This window comes from Alosa alosa, chromosome 19 (assembly GCF_017589495.1).
Source record: "Alosa alosa isolate M-15738 ecotype Scorff River chromosome 19, AALO_Geno_1.1, whole genome shotgun sequence".
Lineage (NCBI taxonomy): Eukaryota > Metazoa > Chordata > Actinopteri > Clupeiformes > Clupeidae > Alosa > Alosa alosa.
Window position 1 is genome coordinate 10,952,776 of NC_063207.1, and position 13,790 is coordinate 10,966,565.

A 13,790-nucleotide genomic window follows, 5' to 3' on the forward strand; every position below is an offset into this window, starting at 1 on the left:
CCTTCCCAAAAAGAGCGTCCTGAACGGGGGCACCCTCACGCTGCCCGCCATCACCACTGAGGAGGCCGGCGTCTACAGCTGCGTGGCCAGCAACAATGTGGGCAACCCCGCCAAGAAGTCCACTAACATCATCGTCCGAGGTACACAAAAGAGGGGGGAGGGGGGTGGGGGGTGGTGGTGGCATATCTATTTTAAAACACCGCTAAGGGAGGAGGGTTTGTTGTAAACAGTAGGAAACCATAGCTGCTTTTCTCTTGGCAAAAGAATCATCTGTCATCTGTTACAGTAAAATCTGCATTGTAGTGCGGCTGATGAAGCACAGGCTGTCTGAACCCCTTTGAACTCTTCACAACGCCCCAGCAGCGAGAGAGAAGGGAGGAAAAAAGACACATAAAAGTCCCCCACGCCCCCATACTAATCATTGTCAACATTTTCCAAAAGACTTTTTCAGAAGGGCCCCTATTAACGGGCCACATTGAATTAGCTAGTGATTATCACGGCGACGGCTATAATGAAATGACAATTCCCGGGGGAAGGACAATAAGGATCACAACAATGCGGCAGCAGTCGCACATGGCCCGTATATGAAACAGCCTGCAGCGGTGGACTCCCACCACTCGGTTGCTGCTTGGCTGCTGCTTGCCAGTCAAGATGATGGGCAGAATGCTAAGATGAAACGCTTCAATGGGCCCTCTTTCTTCTTCGCAGCACATTAAACAAATCCGAACAGCGCTATTTGCATACAGAGTGTATGTGTGTGTGTGTGTGTGTGTGTATGCGTGCGTGTGTGTGCGTGTGTGTGTGTATGCGTGTGTGTGCGTACGTGCGTTTTTATGCTGCATGCAAACCACATGATGAATAGTTTACGGACAAGTTAATGTTAGCGCTGTCAGTCTGATTGTATCGACGTGGCGGTCTAATGCGTAATGGCCCAGGGAATGGTCCCTTTTGAAGGGAATGCACATAAGAGCATCCTTAATAGTGTCATAAACAGAGTGTTAAACTCACACTAGCATTTTTGGGAGGATCTCCAGGTGTCAGTTTTCCCACATATCAAATTGGGAAGATGAGCATCATATGTAACTCAATAGGTAGCTCAAAACCTCTGGCAGTCTACTTCCTTTCAGTGGCGGTTTTAGTTGTGCTCATCTCACATCCTGGTATTGATATTTCCAGGCATCCCACATCACTTTCTGTAGCAGAGGAGTTAGGTGACCTTGACTGTGAGTTAGTTCATGGGCATCCATATCGACTTCAAGTCAAATGCAATAGTCATCTAAACCTGGTTGAAGGTACTGTACCTCTAATGAATAAGCAGGACTTTCTGTATGTCTTAGGTTTGCGATTGTTTGTCCACAAGCAAGGCTTCTCACATTTTTAGAAGGGAAGAACATTTTTGAAGAGTTTAGAGTTTGGTTCCAAAACACTATATCCACCATTTTAATGAATTTTCATGAATATTTTTTTTTTTTTTCATTTTGTTTTCCAAGTAATTTCCGTAGAACTGTAATTGGGTATTATTATTTGATATATCTTTACTCAATCAAAACAACACAACTGCAATTTGATTGGTATGACTTGATATACACAATTAAATAGCATGACTTGAATGTATGTATGTAATGTATTTAAAAATGGAGATATAGCATTTTGGAACCAAATTCTTGAAAGTTCAAGTCAGGGCTCGTCTTTCTGTCCGTGTGTACTGTAGACGAATATGTTCCGTAATGGGGCGGGGGGCAATGCAGGTGAAAATGAAAAAAAAAAAAGATTTTCTGAAACATTGATGTGCAACTCCCTGAAGGAAACTCTTTACACCCACCCTATACACGCACTCACTCACACACTCACTCACACACACACCCCTGCTGTCCTGGTCAGAACAGCTGTTGGACGTTACTTCACAGTTAGGCCCCTTCTCAGCAGTAGCTCCCCAGTGTGCAGAGAAAGCTGTTAGCACATCTGGAGCCGCGTGTTTGAGTGCGAATCCTTTTATTTCCATCGACTCTCTGGCCCACATAAGAAGCCCCCCACCACACACACACACACACACACACACACACACACACACACAACCTCTCACTTCTCTGCAGAAAAAGCGCATTTGCATGGGGAGGTGGATTTCTTACCCCCCTCCTTTTGCACCCCTCTCGTACCCAATCCTACTACCCTCACCCTCTTCCCAGACACTTTATCTTACACTCACCCCCACCCCCCACCCCCTCCTCTCCCGTTTCTTTTCTGGAGGCTGGGGTTGGTGAGCGGGAGTCAGATGTGCTGCCAAGGCAGAAGATCAGCCGCCCGGTGACAGAGAGACCGAAAAGCTGCTGAGTGAGAGGATGTAGGGAGAGAGAGAGAGGGAAGGAGCAGAGAGAGAGAGAGAGAGAGAGAGAGAGAGAGGGGGAGAGAGAGAGGAGCGAAGAGGGAGAGAGAGAGAGAGATGGGGGGGTGCAGCCGAGAGGGGAGGACGATATCACACAGTGCCCAGCCTAGCTTTTTCTCTCTCTTTTTCCCATCTCTCCCTCTCTCTCTCTTTCTTTCTGACAGCAAAAACCTCGGTGCCCGTAGCTCTGTGCAGCTTAGCTGGAGATAGCCGGAGCGCCATGAGTGTCGGGGCTCTGCTGTCATATGCATATTTTAGCGTTAGCTCGCAAGGCCAGTGGTCAAGCCAGGACACAGATTTTGTGTCCCCCTTTTTATGCCAATGTCCCAGGAAGCCTCAGAGAAACACACTGACATTTGTGTTCCCGCACACTCCAGTCCAGCAGCAGAATTAGTTTGCAATATTTATGATGCACATAATTGCCTTTCTAAACCGGGCCCTAAAATAAATAAGGCTGCCCAACACACTATAAATCTTTGCTCAGGTCATAAGGACCCCTTATGTGTACGATTTTTTTTGCTTTTGTTGTTATGAGTGCTTCATTGTCTGAGGATATGCAATAATAGTAATTTATGATGTTTGACTGTCGACTGAGACAATTCAAAAAGAGCTGCACCCATTGGAAATAACAAAGCAATTTCAGTGTTTGCAAATATCACCCACGTCCTTGACAAAAGATGAGCGCATAGAGACTATGGAGATCATTCTTTACTCAGTGTGACAATTGCTATTTATCTTGTGCTTAAAAATCCAACAAAAGAACAGTTATTATTACTAAATATTATAAGGACAGTTATCCTTAGACTTGTTGCCTCCAAAGCAAAGCCTTTAACCATTTTGGAGTAGTTTCCATCTTTCTCAGTTCAATCTATGACACCATCTAAAAACAATGCTACTGCATGTTTCCCTCATTTCCCCTCTCTGATAAGCTGCTATGTGCATGTGGGGGCAGGGGCCAAGAGCATTACAGCCCCTCTGTGTGTGTGTGTTTTTTTAAACAAGGACATGGACAAACCATGAAAGGTCCACCATGACCTCCACCTAGGTTTTTTTTTTTCTTTTCATTTTAACGCGTATTTCAGGAATCATAACAAGTGCACCATTAGCCCTGATGATGACATCGATACAGGCTCTCTGGAGTGGCCGCAGAAGTACACTGCGCATGGGAGATAAGGTGTTCCGCCGCCAATGCAAGAGGAAGTTTTACTAACGCCTCTCCACCATCGCTGCTGATCGCCCCGTAGCACAGATGGCAGGAAATCTCATTTAGTCTGGGGTGGTGGGGAGATGGTGTGTGTGTGTGTGTGTGTGTGTGTGTGTGTGTGTGTGTGTGTGTGTTTGGTGGTGGTGAGGGGGGTGGAGAGTGGGTCGGCGGCTGGAATAAGCAGGGGGGGATTGAGAGGAAGAGCTATATTGCACGGGAAGGATTTCACTCGGGGTAATCTCGCCGCTGCCTGCCGCTTGCTGGCTGTAGCCGGTGCCTAATCATAGTGCCATTTAATAGGCAATTCCACGTGTCACCTGTCCACCTGCCATAGAGTAAAAGAGAGCCCAAATTAGGAGACAGCTGGGTGGCACGAATTGAAGTCATTTTGCACTGGTTTTGGAGAGAAAGAGAGAAAGAAAGAGATAGAGAGAGAGGATGAGAGTTCTGGCTGAACTCCATGGCCTCTTTTACAGTGTCATGTCAGTTGAAAGGTGTGCAGTGTTCTCTGCCCACTCAAAAAGAATATTTGGCTTGTCTTTACAAGTCACCCAAAATGTCCATTTATTTAAACATTGTACTTACAGTACGTGCCATTTTTCTCAAATGGTGTTATTCAACCCTAATAGACCCCTCTGGTTTAACTTCCTCAAAAAATGGATTTGTTACAATTCTGTAGCTTCCCAGTATGGCTTTGTCAGCAGTTTTGTCAAAAGTCTCAACACTAATAGCCTGTCAAAAATGGCCTCTCAGTGAATGTCCCACTCAAATATTTCAGTTTTTTTTTTCATGCTACTACAAATCAAAACTACATAAGCATTGCATAGCATAGTAGTACCAAAAATTTAAAACAACACCTTGCAGAAATGTGTATTTTTCAGGTCTGTCTTCATAGGAATAATCAGTTTTGGTATCATCTTCAAATGGATTTTAATGATATATGATAATGTGAACAACAGATACAAACATGTCTCTCATTCTCACTAGCCACCAAGGCTATACTAGTGCAATCTGCGTTGTGTTGACTGACCACACAGTCCAAGCCACAAACCCGAAACTTGCAGTACCTTGGACTGGGAGGCTGGTGTGCTAACAAGAAAGCTAAAACCCATTGGTGTTAGCGTCTGTCGCTAACGCGTCTCTTAAGGCGTCGGGAGGAATGTTTATGTACTTCCTGCACAGTTACCGTGCCAGCTGGCTACCGTTACACAAGCATGCTAGCAAGTCCCTACTGTGCTATTTTTAGTGTATGGAAGGGTTTTTGTATTATTATTAGCTCATTAGTTTTAGTATTCCTTTCAGCCTTCCTTATTGCTGCTTTAAAGTTTGATTAGCTCTACTACAAGGTCTTGCATAACCTTGACATGCCACTGGGGAAATAGATGTACTGGGTAAGAAGGAAGGAAGTAAGTTGTCCTTCCCAGGGCAGGTGAAAGTTAAGACTCCCCCCCCCTCTCTTAGTCTCCTAGTCTCTGAGGCTTCCAGGTAGCGTCCCTCGACTACCCCATGTGTCCCCCGTGAGCCAGCCCTCCCTGACAGCTGTAAGCCTGGCCCTGGCAGCAACATCATCAATAAAATAAACCCCAGCCACTTGAGCTATCACACAGTATTGAGCTCTGGCAGTAAAAGCATCAGACATCCTGAGAAGATTATTCGTGCCCGGCGCATGGGGCTCCGCTGCGGTGTGGTGCGGTGCGGGGGCAGAGGGAAAAATTACCTGACGCATGTGCTTTATAACTTATTTATAAATGCGATGGGCGGGGTGAGGGGGTGGGCTTGGGGTTGGCAGTTGGAGGGGAGTGGAGGGGCTGGTGGGGGGTTGGGTCGAGGCGTGGGAAGCTGGGTGTTTGCTGAGACTGCAAACTGCCAGAGAAAGCGCACGCCTTTATTTATTTACAAATATCATCTCCAGTGCGGGATGTTTTTTTTTCCGATGGGGCGATGAAAGTAGGCAGGGTGGGGTGGAGTGGTAATATATTAAACCTTCTCATTCTTTCTTCCCTAAGTGGCCTTCTACCTCTCAGCATTGAAATGACGGCCCTCAATCTGGACCCAAGTGCACTTGTCAGCTCAGCGAAATAGAATACACACACACATCATATGTATCACATACACACACATCTATGTGTCACTAAATGATGTAGATAACCATAGCCCCTTGTGAGAAAGTACCTAGTGACCGAGAATAATATTTTACTTCATTTATTGTGAGATGACATTCTGGAAATCTATCTTCTGGCAACACAAATTGTTCCAATACGTTTCCGCTATCAAACAAGGAGTCTCCTAGTCGTATCTTATTGATTGGTAGGAGATTCATTGTGAGGCAGTGTTTGTCTCTGAAACACACAGTGATACATCATGTTTTCTATCTGATAATGAGGAGCACCCACCTGATAAGTACTCAGGGTTCCACTCTGGAGAGCACTGCCTCTAAGAACTGCTGAGAGTCCATTTTTGGTGTGACCCTGGGTAACCTCATTCTCACAGGAAGAGGTACACACCACAATAAGAGAGAAACCTAGTCCCTGTTTGTCAATTAGAGTCTTTTTTTTACCCCAAGTTCCACTGTGGGTCCTCTGTACAGAGAAGTTGGCTAAATTAGTTTATTGCAGATTCTGAAGAAGGGAGTTGAAGGACGGGGTTGTCATAAAAGCAGTGTCCAATTTTGGTCTGTGCTCCATAAGTAACCTTTCTCATGCCTGCGAGGATGTGTTGTTTTGAACAAAGCCATTTTCAAGGCACCTGAGATGAGGTTATGTCGCATGGCTACTCATAGGTTTGGTGGTCTTTTCACCTAACCACCATTCTGAATTACATTTCGTCTCACCATTTACTTGTCTCATCTCACATCATCATCATCAAAAGATAGCCAATAGTGACCTAGCTTCAGGTGGTGTCAGTCAGTAGTCCATAAACTGAGCGGCTCTTTTCGTGGTAATTTTCAAAACGGTGCCCTTTTGCTTGTGTCATCAGAGGCAGCAGGGCGCCATCATCTTTCTCCCGTGGCAAAAAAAAACAAAAAAACCTGGGCCTCCTTTTGGCACTCTCGACACCTCAATTTTGGGGAGTTATGAGTGAGAGGCATGGGCCTAGGCTCCGCCGTGGCAGGAGATTAAGAAATCAGCGTCAAGCAGCCGCCACCACCAACACGAAGCTGCAACCTGCCCCCCCCCGCGCCACTCCATCTAAAGGGATCGCACAGCTTGTCACTCTATAATTGCGCGCCTGTAATACCCCTTTCTGATAATGGCCCAGCTGATGTGAGAGGATTGAATTCGCAAGCATTACACCTCGCTAGGTTTTTACGGGGTTATCCAACGAGACTCTCACCATTTCGGCTCAATTACAACATCGATTAAGTCGCAAATATGCCTTGGAGATATTTGCCTAACCTAGGAGGTTTTTTATGTATCAAACCTCTCAAAGTATCATGACCTGATTTATTTTTTGGGTTTTTTTTTTTTTTTTTTTTAACCGAAGCAATCGGATTTATGGAGCCTCGCACTTCTGTGTCGCCAGTGTAACTTTTCTGGCCCACGCTAAAAAGAAACTTCGGCTGCCAACGTTTGCTGCCTGCATGTTAAGCAGCATGTTAATCAGCTCACATCAGATTTGTTTTTTAAATAATTTATCCCACTCGCCGTGCATCGCATCTCCATAAATGAACCGAATATGAGTTTTTCGAGAAGAGGCGCGAGCGATCGAACATCGACTCTCACGAGGCGTTCTCCTCCTTCCCCTTCCCCTTCCCCTTCCCCGTCTCCTGTCCCCCAGAGCTTCGAAGGACAAAGGGCCTGTCCAGACACTTACCAACCGTCGGGGTCGTCTGTCTCCAGATCCCGTGGGAGGAAGAGAAAGGCACCGGAGATGCCTAACTGTAGATTACTTTCTCCACCACTGTGCTGCGTGACCCACAGTGCGCGAGAGAATGTGATGGATATTGAAACAGGGATAAAAAAAATAAAAGTTCTACTTTAGTGGCGGTTGAGACAGCTCTGTATGCACTTCCAGATGAGGATATAAAAAAAATGGCCAAGACTCTAAAGCAGAGAGCTGTCATGAGGAACTGAAGTACATTTGTTGTGGTAATGGCCTGGCACTCTTTGGGGTGAGTGAAGCTGTATTGTGGTGCCTCAGCTAATGAACTGCGCTTTATGGTTTCCACCCCCTGGTCAATTTTGCAAGTATGTTGCTAGGTTTTACTGCTGCCTGTGGCGTTCGCACACTTATCCGACACTCAGGTGGGTCCGGTACATTTTAAAGAAGCTTTAAAGAGCACGCCTGTGTGCATTAGGCGTGCAACATAAACATGTGACAAGATGCCTGCGACAGGCTCATTACCCAAATAAATAAAGCAGTTTGCTGAAAACTTGAGACATTTAATCTGTTGGCAGGTTTCCCAGGCAGGCAGGGTTTAAACCAGTAGGGTCTAAACTTCCACAGTGTCTCCATTAAAATCCAATCAATTTCAGGACACGACTTAGACTGCGTGTTGGACCCCTGCCGTCTACTTTAAATCCCATGTCTTTGGTACTCTTGCGTGAAAAGCTTTGAACCAGACACATATTAAGTCATAGGTAGCACTTTAAAATGATGCAAAGCAAACATCATAAAGGCTCTCTCATGGCAGCAACCTTGATTTCATGCATCATGTACAAAGCTCAGTGTGGTCAGACTTCCAGCGTTCAGTGCAGATTTCTGTTTTTTATTGACCCAGTCACTACTGTGTTTGCAGTGCACACGTCGTTATCAGTGATTCATCTTTAGTAGGCTGGCTGTTACACTTTGAGTCAGTAGGCCAGGGGAGCATATTGTCCATTGGAGCTATGGTGCTCTTTGTGCATCTGTGTGTGTGTGTGTGTGTGTGATTGTGAACACTTGTACCCATGTGTTTGTATAGTTGTCTGTTTATGTTTTTCTGTTTTGTGTGTGTGGCTGTGTGTATGTGTGTGTGTGCGTGTGTGTGTGCACATATGTGTGTGTTGAGCTTTGTGGTTCAGCTATCTTTCCCCTTGGACCATCAGTGGCATTCTCAAAGTCCATGCCTGGAGGGAGTCTACACTCTATTTTTATATCCTGGAACGTTATGTACGCAGACTGCGGTTAAGACGGCAGCCTTAATCAACTCGACGTCTGAGAAGTTCCACATTACCTGGTGTGACGGATCCTCATGCCACTCTGACGTGACATGTCATTAATACCAAGAAGGACGGAATGTGAATTTTTTATGCAGAGTGCCTAAAAAGATCACGCGACTCGTTTTTTCCCGTAAATGCAAGGGGTAGTGCCTTCAAACGGGCACGGGGAGGATCCGTCACAGCCAGAGCACATAAATCTTCAACCCCAGCTACGTGAAGCATTGTGAACTGAGACGGAGTCAAAATTCATTTCCTCTTCGCCCTCCCTACTCCATGCGCACCACTTTAAAGGGGTGGGGGTGGTGGGGGAGGGGGGTCTACACATTCTTTTTTCAAACACCATTTCTTAAACACGGCATTACTAATAGTTCAATTTGTGACGGCCCATTTTCGAGGCTAAAGACGTTTTTCGAAGCCCCGTAATTGCCTTGTGTGCCGTTACAAGCCAAGGAATGGGTTTTCTTGATAGGGTCGAACATCCAATCAGGCTTTGCGCGTGTGTGTGTGATTCTTCTCCTGTAGGGAGACACTGGTTTTGACACTGGAGAATGGCTACAGTCATCAGCTGCTTTGGTGTGGGTTTCCCGGGTATCTGTTAATGCGCTGTAGCTGGAATTAATGGCCATCTGCGTGGAAATATTTGCACAAAAGCGTGGCAGCATGCTGGATGGCTTGGTATTGATCCAAAACACCAGCAATGAGGCCGCAGCTCCAAGCTCCATGATGAGATGAAATCACTAAAATAAAAAGCAGAATACATTAATAGAGAACACAGTGTATTAGGACACTAAGGCCTCAAATAGAGTAGAAAAGTATAACATAATATTGTTTAGCAAAGCTTAGTGTAGAAAATGGAACGGAAAGGAAGATCATTATCTCGACAGAGTCAGCACTTTGTTGAGATTTCCATCTGTCTATGGATGATATTTATTTCACCTTTACAATAGTCAATAGCAAAAATGGGAAATCGTTGGTGGTCTCACTGTTCTTTAAAATGGATTGTGTACAAATGGTCCAAGCCAAATTCAAGTCCATTGAGGCTACACACCTTTACGCACACAAACAGATAGCAGGGGCAAGAAAGGCTTCAGCTCCTAAGACTCCCTAAAGATGAAGGGTTCAGATGCAAAAGCCTCTAAATGCCACCTATGTCAAAAATGAGATAAAGATGGTGAGGGGATGCTCTCCACACATAGTATACGCTAATCAAATAATTTAACTTCTAAACCCACTAAATACCACTCTCTTCCTGGTCTGAAATATCGATTTATAAGCAAAAACCTATAGGAGCCTGAATTTAAATGCTCATTTAAAAGAAAAGTGGCCAGACGGATTTAGAGGGTTTTGCATCTGAACTCTTCAGATATTCTTCTTTTTCATGTATATTGCTAGGTTTTCTTTTTCATATTATGTTATCTTGCATAAACCGGTAATGACAAAAGAAACAAAATCAATGGAAAATGGAAAAATGAACATACGGGTAGTCCAGCAGCAGCAGACAAATGAAATCACCTTCCTCACACACCTACTCTGTGAGCTAATAGAGACATTTGATTACAGCTCGGAGCAATTCCTCTCAAATATAATGTGGCTTTATTATCCTGTCCTCCTGTCGGTGGGTCGGTGCTGTTTCATCTGTGTGTAGTTCACTGAGCAGCAATCCGCTAGTTCTTTCGAGTATTTTTTGTGCCCTTTTGCCAAGCGGGTGTTCTCAGGATTATGACCATCATCTTTTTTTCCGCTCTGATGCGAAGAGTTGGGGTCGTTGGTGATGTTCGTTCCCTCCAATTTGTCCATCACTTTGCATCCTTATTGTAGCTGGCTCTCTTTAATCTTTATAAACTATACAGAGAAACAGTGCAGAGAAGTGCTGCGGGAGATATATAGTCTTATTCGCCTTACTGTGTTAAATGTCAGGTATAATTCAAATAAAAATAAATTTTATTCGCTAGGCTGTTTCTCTCTCTCTCTCTCTCTCTCTTTCTTTCTCTCTTTCTCTGCATCCACACAAAGCTGCTTGCTTGCAAAGTCTGTGTTTGAATCCCCCTGGAGCGAGAAGAGGTTGGCGGCAACAAAGACAAAAAGAGTGAAGAGATAGAGGATGAGACGTGGAGCACACTGGCTGGACGTGAGGGATAATGGCCTCCATATTAACCCATACAAGGATACAAGGATACAAGGAAGTTTATTGTCACGTGCATATAGTTACTGGAAGTAAGAATGCAGTGAAATTATGTCTGGTGTCAGCCTATTTGTGCATTTATGGGGGTAAAAAAGTGCAGTAGAAGAGGGGTTTAGTAGATTAAGTGGCAAGGGCTGCATAAGAAAGGTGGGGGAGGATTGGGGTTGGGGGCACCAACAAGGAGCACCCAAGAGCAATAGGGGCATTCCCTACTGCCCAGTCGTGATCACATGTTGTAAGACATTTTTGAGTAGACATTTATGAGAATGTTAGGGCTGTGTAAGGGCATTTTAACTATAAAACTGTCAAAGATACTGAGGGACCACGAAGCATTGACCTTGGGAGCGAGCAGTGTGGTGGAAAATGTGGTTGTTGTACTGGAATGTGACCCTTGGAAATTCTCCCCTGGTTTGACATTTGTCTTTGAAACCTTCTACTAGTCCATTTTAGCACCCTTGACCCAAACCTGTTTCCTAAGCACAGGTCAGCCGTCACTTAACTTGCTCCACCCTACTGCCTCCACTTTCTTCTTCTTCTCTCTCTCTCTCTCTCTCTCTCTCTCTCTCTCTCTCTGTCTCCTTTCTCTCATCTGTTTTTTCTCAACAATGGTCATTCTATGTCTTTGCAGATGCCTACATACATATATCTGTATGTAGTATTTTTTTTTGCAGACAAATAACAACATGTGTTCAATGAAATTGGTCTTCTCAGTAGAGAGAAGAAATGAGAATCAATGGTGAAATGGTGAAAGCAATATGAAACTATTCAAGACCTCTCATTGTCTTTTTTTTTGTCTTGTCTCGTCTTTTTTCCTTCTTATCCATTTTCCCTCATTCCTTCCCCCCTTCCTGCCCCTGCTGTACCCAGCCCTGAAAAAGGGTCGTTTCTGGATCACGCCGGACCCCTACCACAATGACGACAACATCCAGATTGGCCGCGAGGTGAAGATCTCGTGCCAGGTGGAGGCTACGCCGCCCGACGAGCTGCAGTTCAGCTGGCTGAAGAACGGCCGCCCGCTACGCAGCTCCGAACGCATGGTCATCACGCAGACTGACCCGGACGTGGCACCCGGCACCACCAACCTGGACATCATCGACCTCAAGTTCACCGACTTTGGCACGTACACGTGCATGGCATCGCTGAGGAACGGAGGCATCCCGGAGATCAGCATTGACGTCAACATCTCCTCTACCACAGGTGAGTCTACTCCGTCCGGATATCGTTGTGTAAGAAGCCCGGCATTTGTGTCCAGAGGTGGACACAAGTGAAAGTCCTCCGTTACTTCTTTAAAGGTAAAGGTGGATGATAGTTCGACTCTTTTATCCAAAGTGACATTAACTTGCAACAGTTGGGCAGCGACACTAGTCATATTCCACCACTCTTGCTATCCTGGCCCTGGACATAGCTTTATGTAGGACTAGTAAAAAGAAAATATGTTACTGTATGTCTTCAACACTGCACTGAGCCAGCAGATTTCACCCTTAAGTTGGACTGCTGAATTACGAGTGCACTCATGGGAATGTACGAGTTTGCAAACAGCAATGATTAACTGAAAGAAGAACAGGAGGAGATTAGAAACGGGACTATTCATGCACGCCTGGCGTCTCTGTAGTGCAACAGTGGAATATATTTAGCTGTTAAGGGAAAGGTTACTGTGTCTAGCCTGCCTAGGTAGGGTTTTAGTGCTTTTGCATTTCAACGCTTTTGCATGATAGATTACTGCACCTGCAGCACCCAGGCCTTAGGGTAGACTTCCCCGGAACATGCAGTATGCTAAAACATGCTCTCCTGTTCTAAACAGCCTAACATTAACGCATGCTTTACATAAATTACCACGAATGTGAGTGTGCGATTTGTGCTCTTTTTGCTCTTTTCACCAGTTACAGCTCATGATGATGAGAAGTCACAATCTGGTAGAACTAGAGTGGGAGCAAATAAGTATAGTATAAGTATATATACTCTTTTGATCCCGTGAAGGGAAATCTGGCCTCTGCATTTATCCCAATCCGTGAATAAGTGAAACACACTCAGCACACAGTGAGGTGAAGCATACACTAATCCCGGCACAGTGAGCAGTGAGGGGTTAGGTGCCTTGCTCAAGGGCACTTCAGCCGTTCCCACTGGTCGGGGCTCGAACCGGCAACCCTCCGGTTACAGGTCCGGAGTGCTAACCAGTGGGCCACGGCTGCCCCTTAAATGATTTGCACCCAGTAATTATGATAGTAATATATCTAATTTATCATTAGTGTTCAGTGTATATGCAACTCTCGCTATCAACCTTATTAATGATTTTAGTGTTTTTCAGGTATGAAGATGTGTAAAGAGATTTAAAAAAAATTGTGCCCACATGAGCTTCCAAACTGTCACTTTTTGCATCAGTGTTGTCTTAGTCTATATCTGTTTACCACAGCAATCGATGAAGTGCTAGGTCACCTACACAATTTTTTAACGCGTCTTCATAAGGACACAAACTAATATTGTGCAAAGGAATTGGATCTGGCACAGTTTCCCCATGTCCTCTGCTGTGTGAGATTGAGCACTGGCTTGGGCGCCAGCACACAAGGCAGATGTGAACACCAGTGTATTCCTGCTAAATCATTATTAATTTGTGCTCATCCATGCATCCCTTCCTAAATAGGGACTAATTGAGGTGGATGGGTTTCTAATGGTTTGTGGGACGTTACAACACTATGCCAAAAAACCTAATCATTATTTATTGCGAGGTAGCAGAAGTTTACAATAACAAAATGTATTGCCGTTCTCGCCAATAAATGGATTGTTTCAATGTATGTACCACTATGCTCCATGTGCATACATAGAACCAGGTCATGTCTTTGTGCTTTTAACATTAAAAACTCACATTCTGGGGCATAAACAGTA

General features: G+C 44.9%; 1 protein-coding gene across 3 annotated transcripts in view; it reads left to right on the forward strand.

Moving 5' to 3' along the window:
• The window catches only part of mdga2a (MAM domain containing glycosylphosphatidylinositol anchor 2a), a 154,619-nt gene that overhangs the window by 68,355 nt on the left and 72,474 nt on the right, over positions 1 to 13,790 (forward strand). For all 3 annotated transcript variants that reach the window (XM_048228706.1, XM_048228709.1, XM_048228707.1), the window contains exons 6-7: positions 1 to 140; positions 11,778 to 12,107. The exon at positions 1 to 140 is cut by the window's left edge and continues 130 nt beyond it. In XM_048228706.1, coding sequence (XP_048084663.1) covers positions 1 to 140; positions 11,778 to 12,107 — 470 coding nt within the window. The remainder of the gene's footprint in view (positions 141 to 11,777; positions 12,108 to 13,790) is intronic.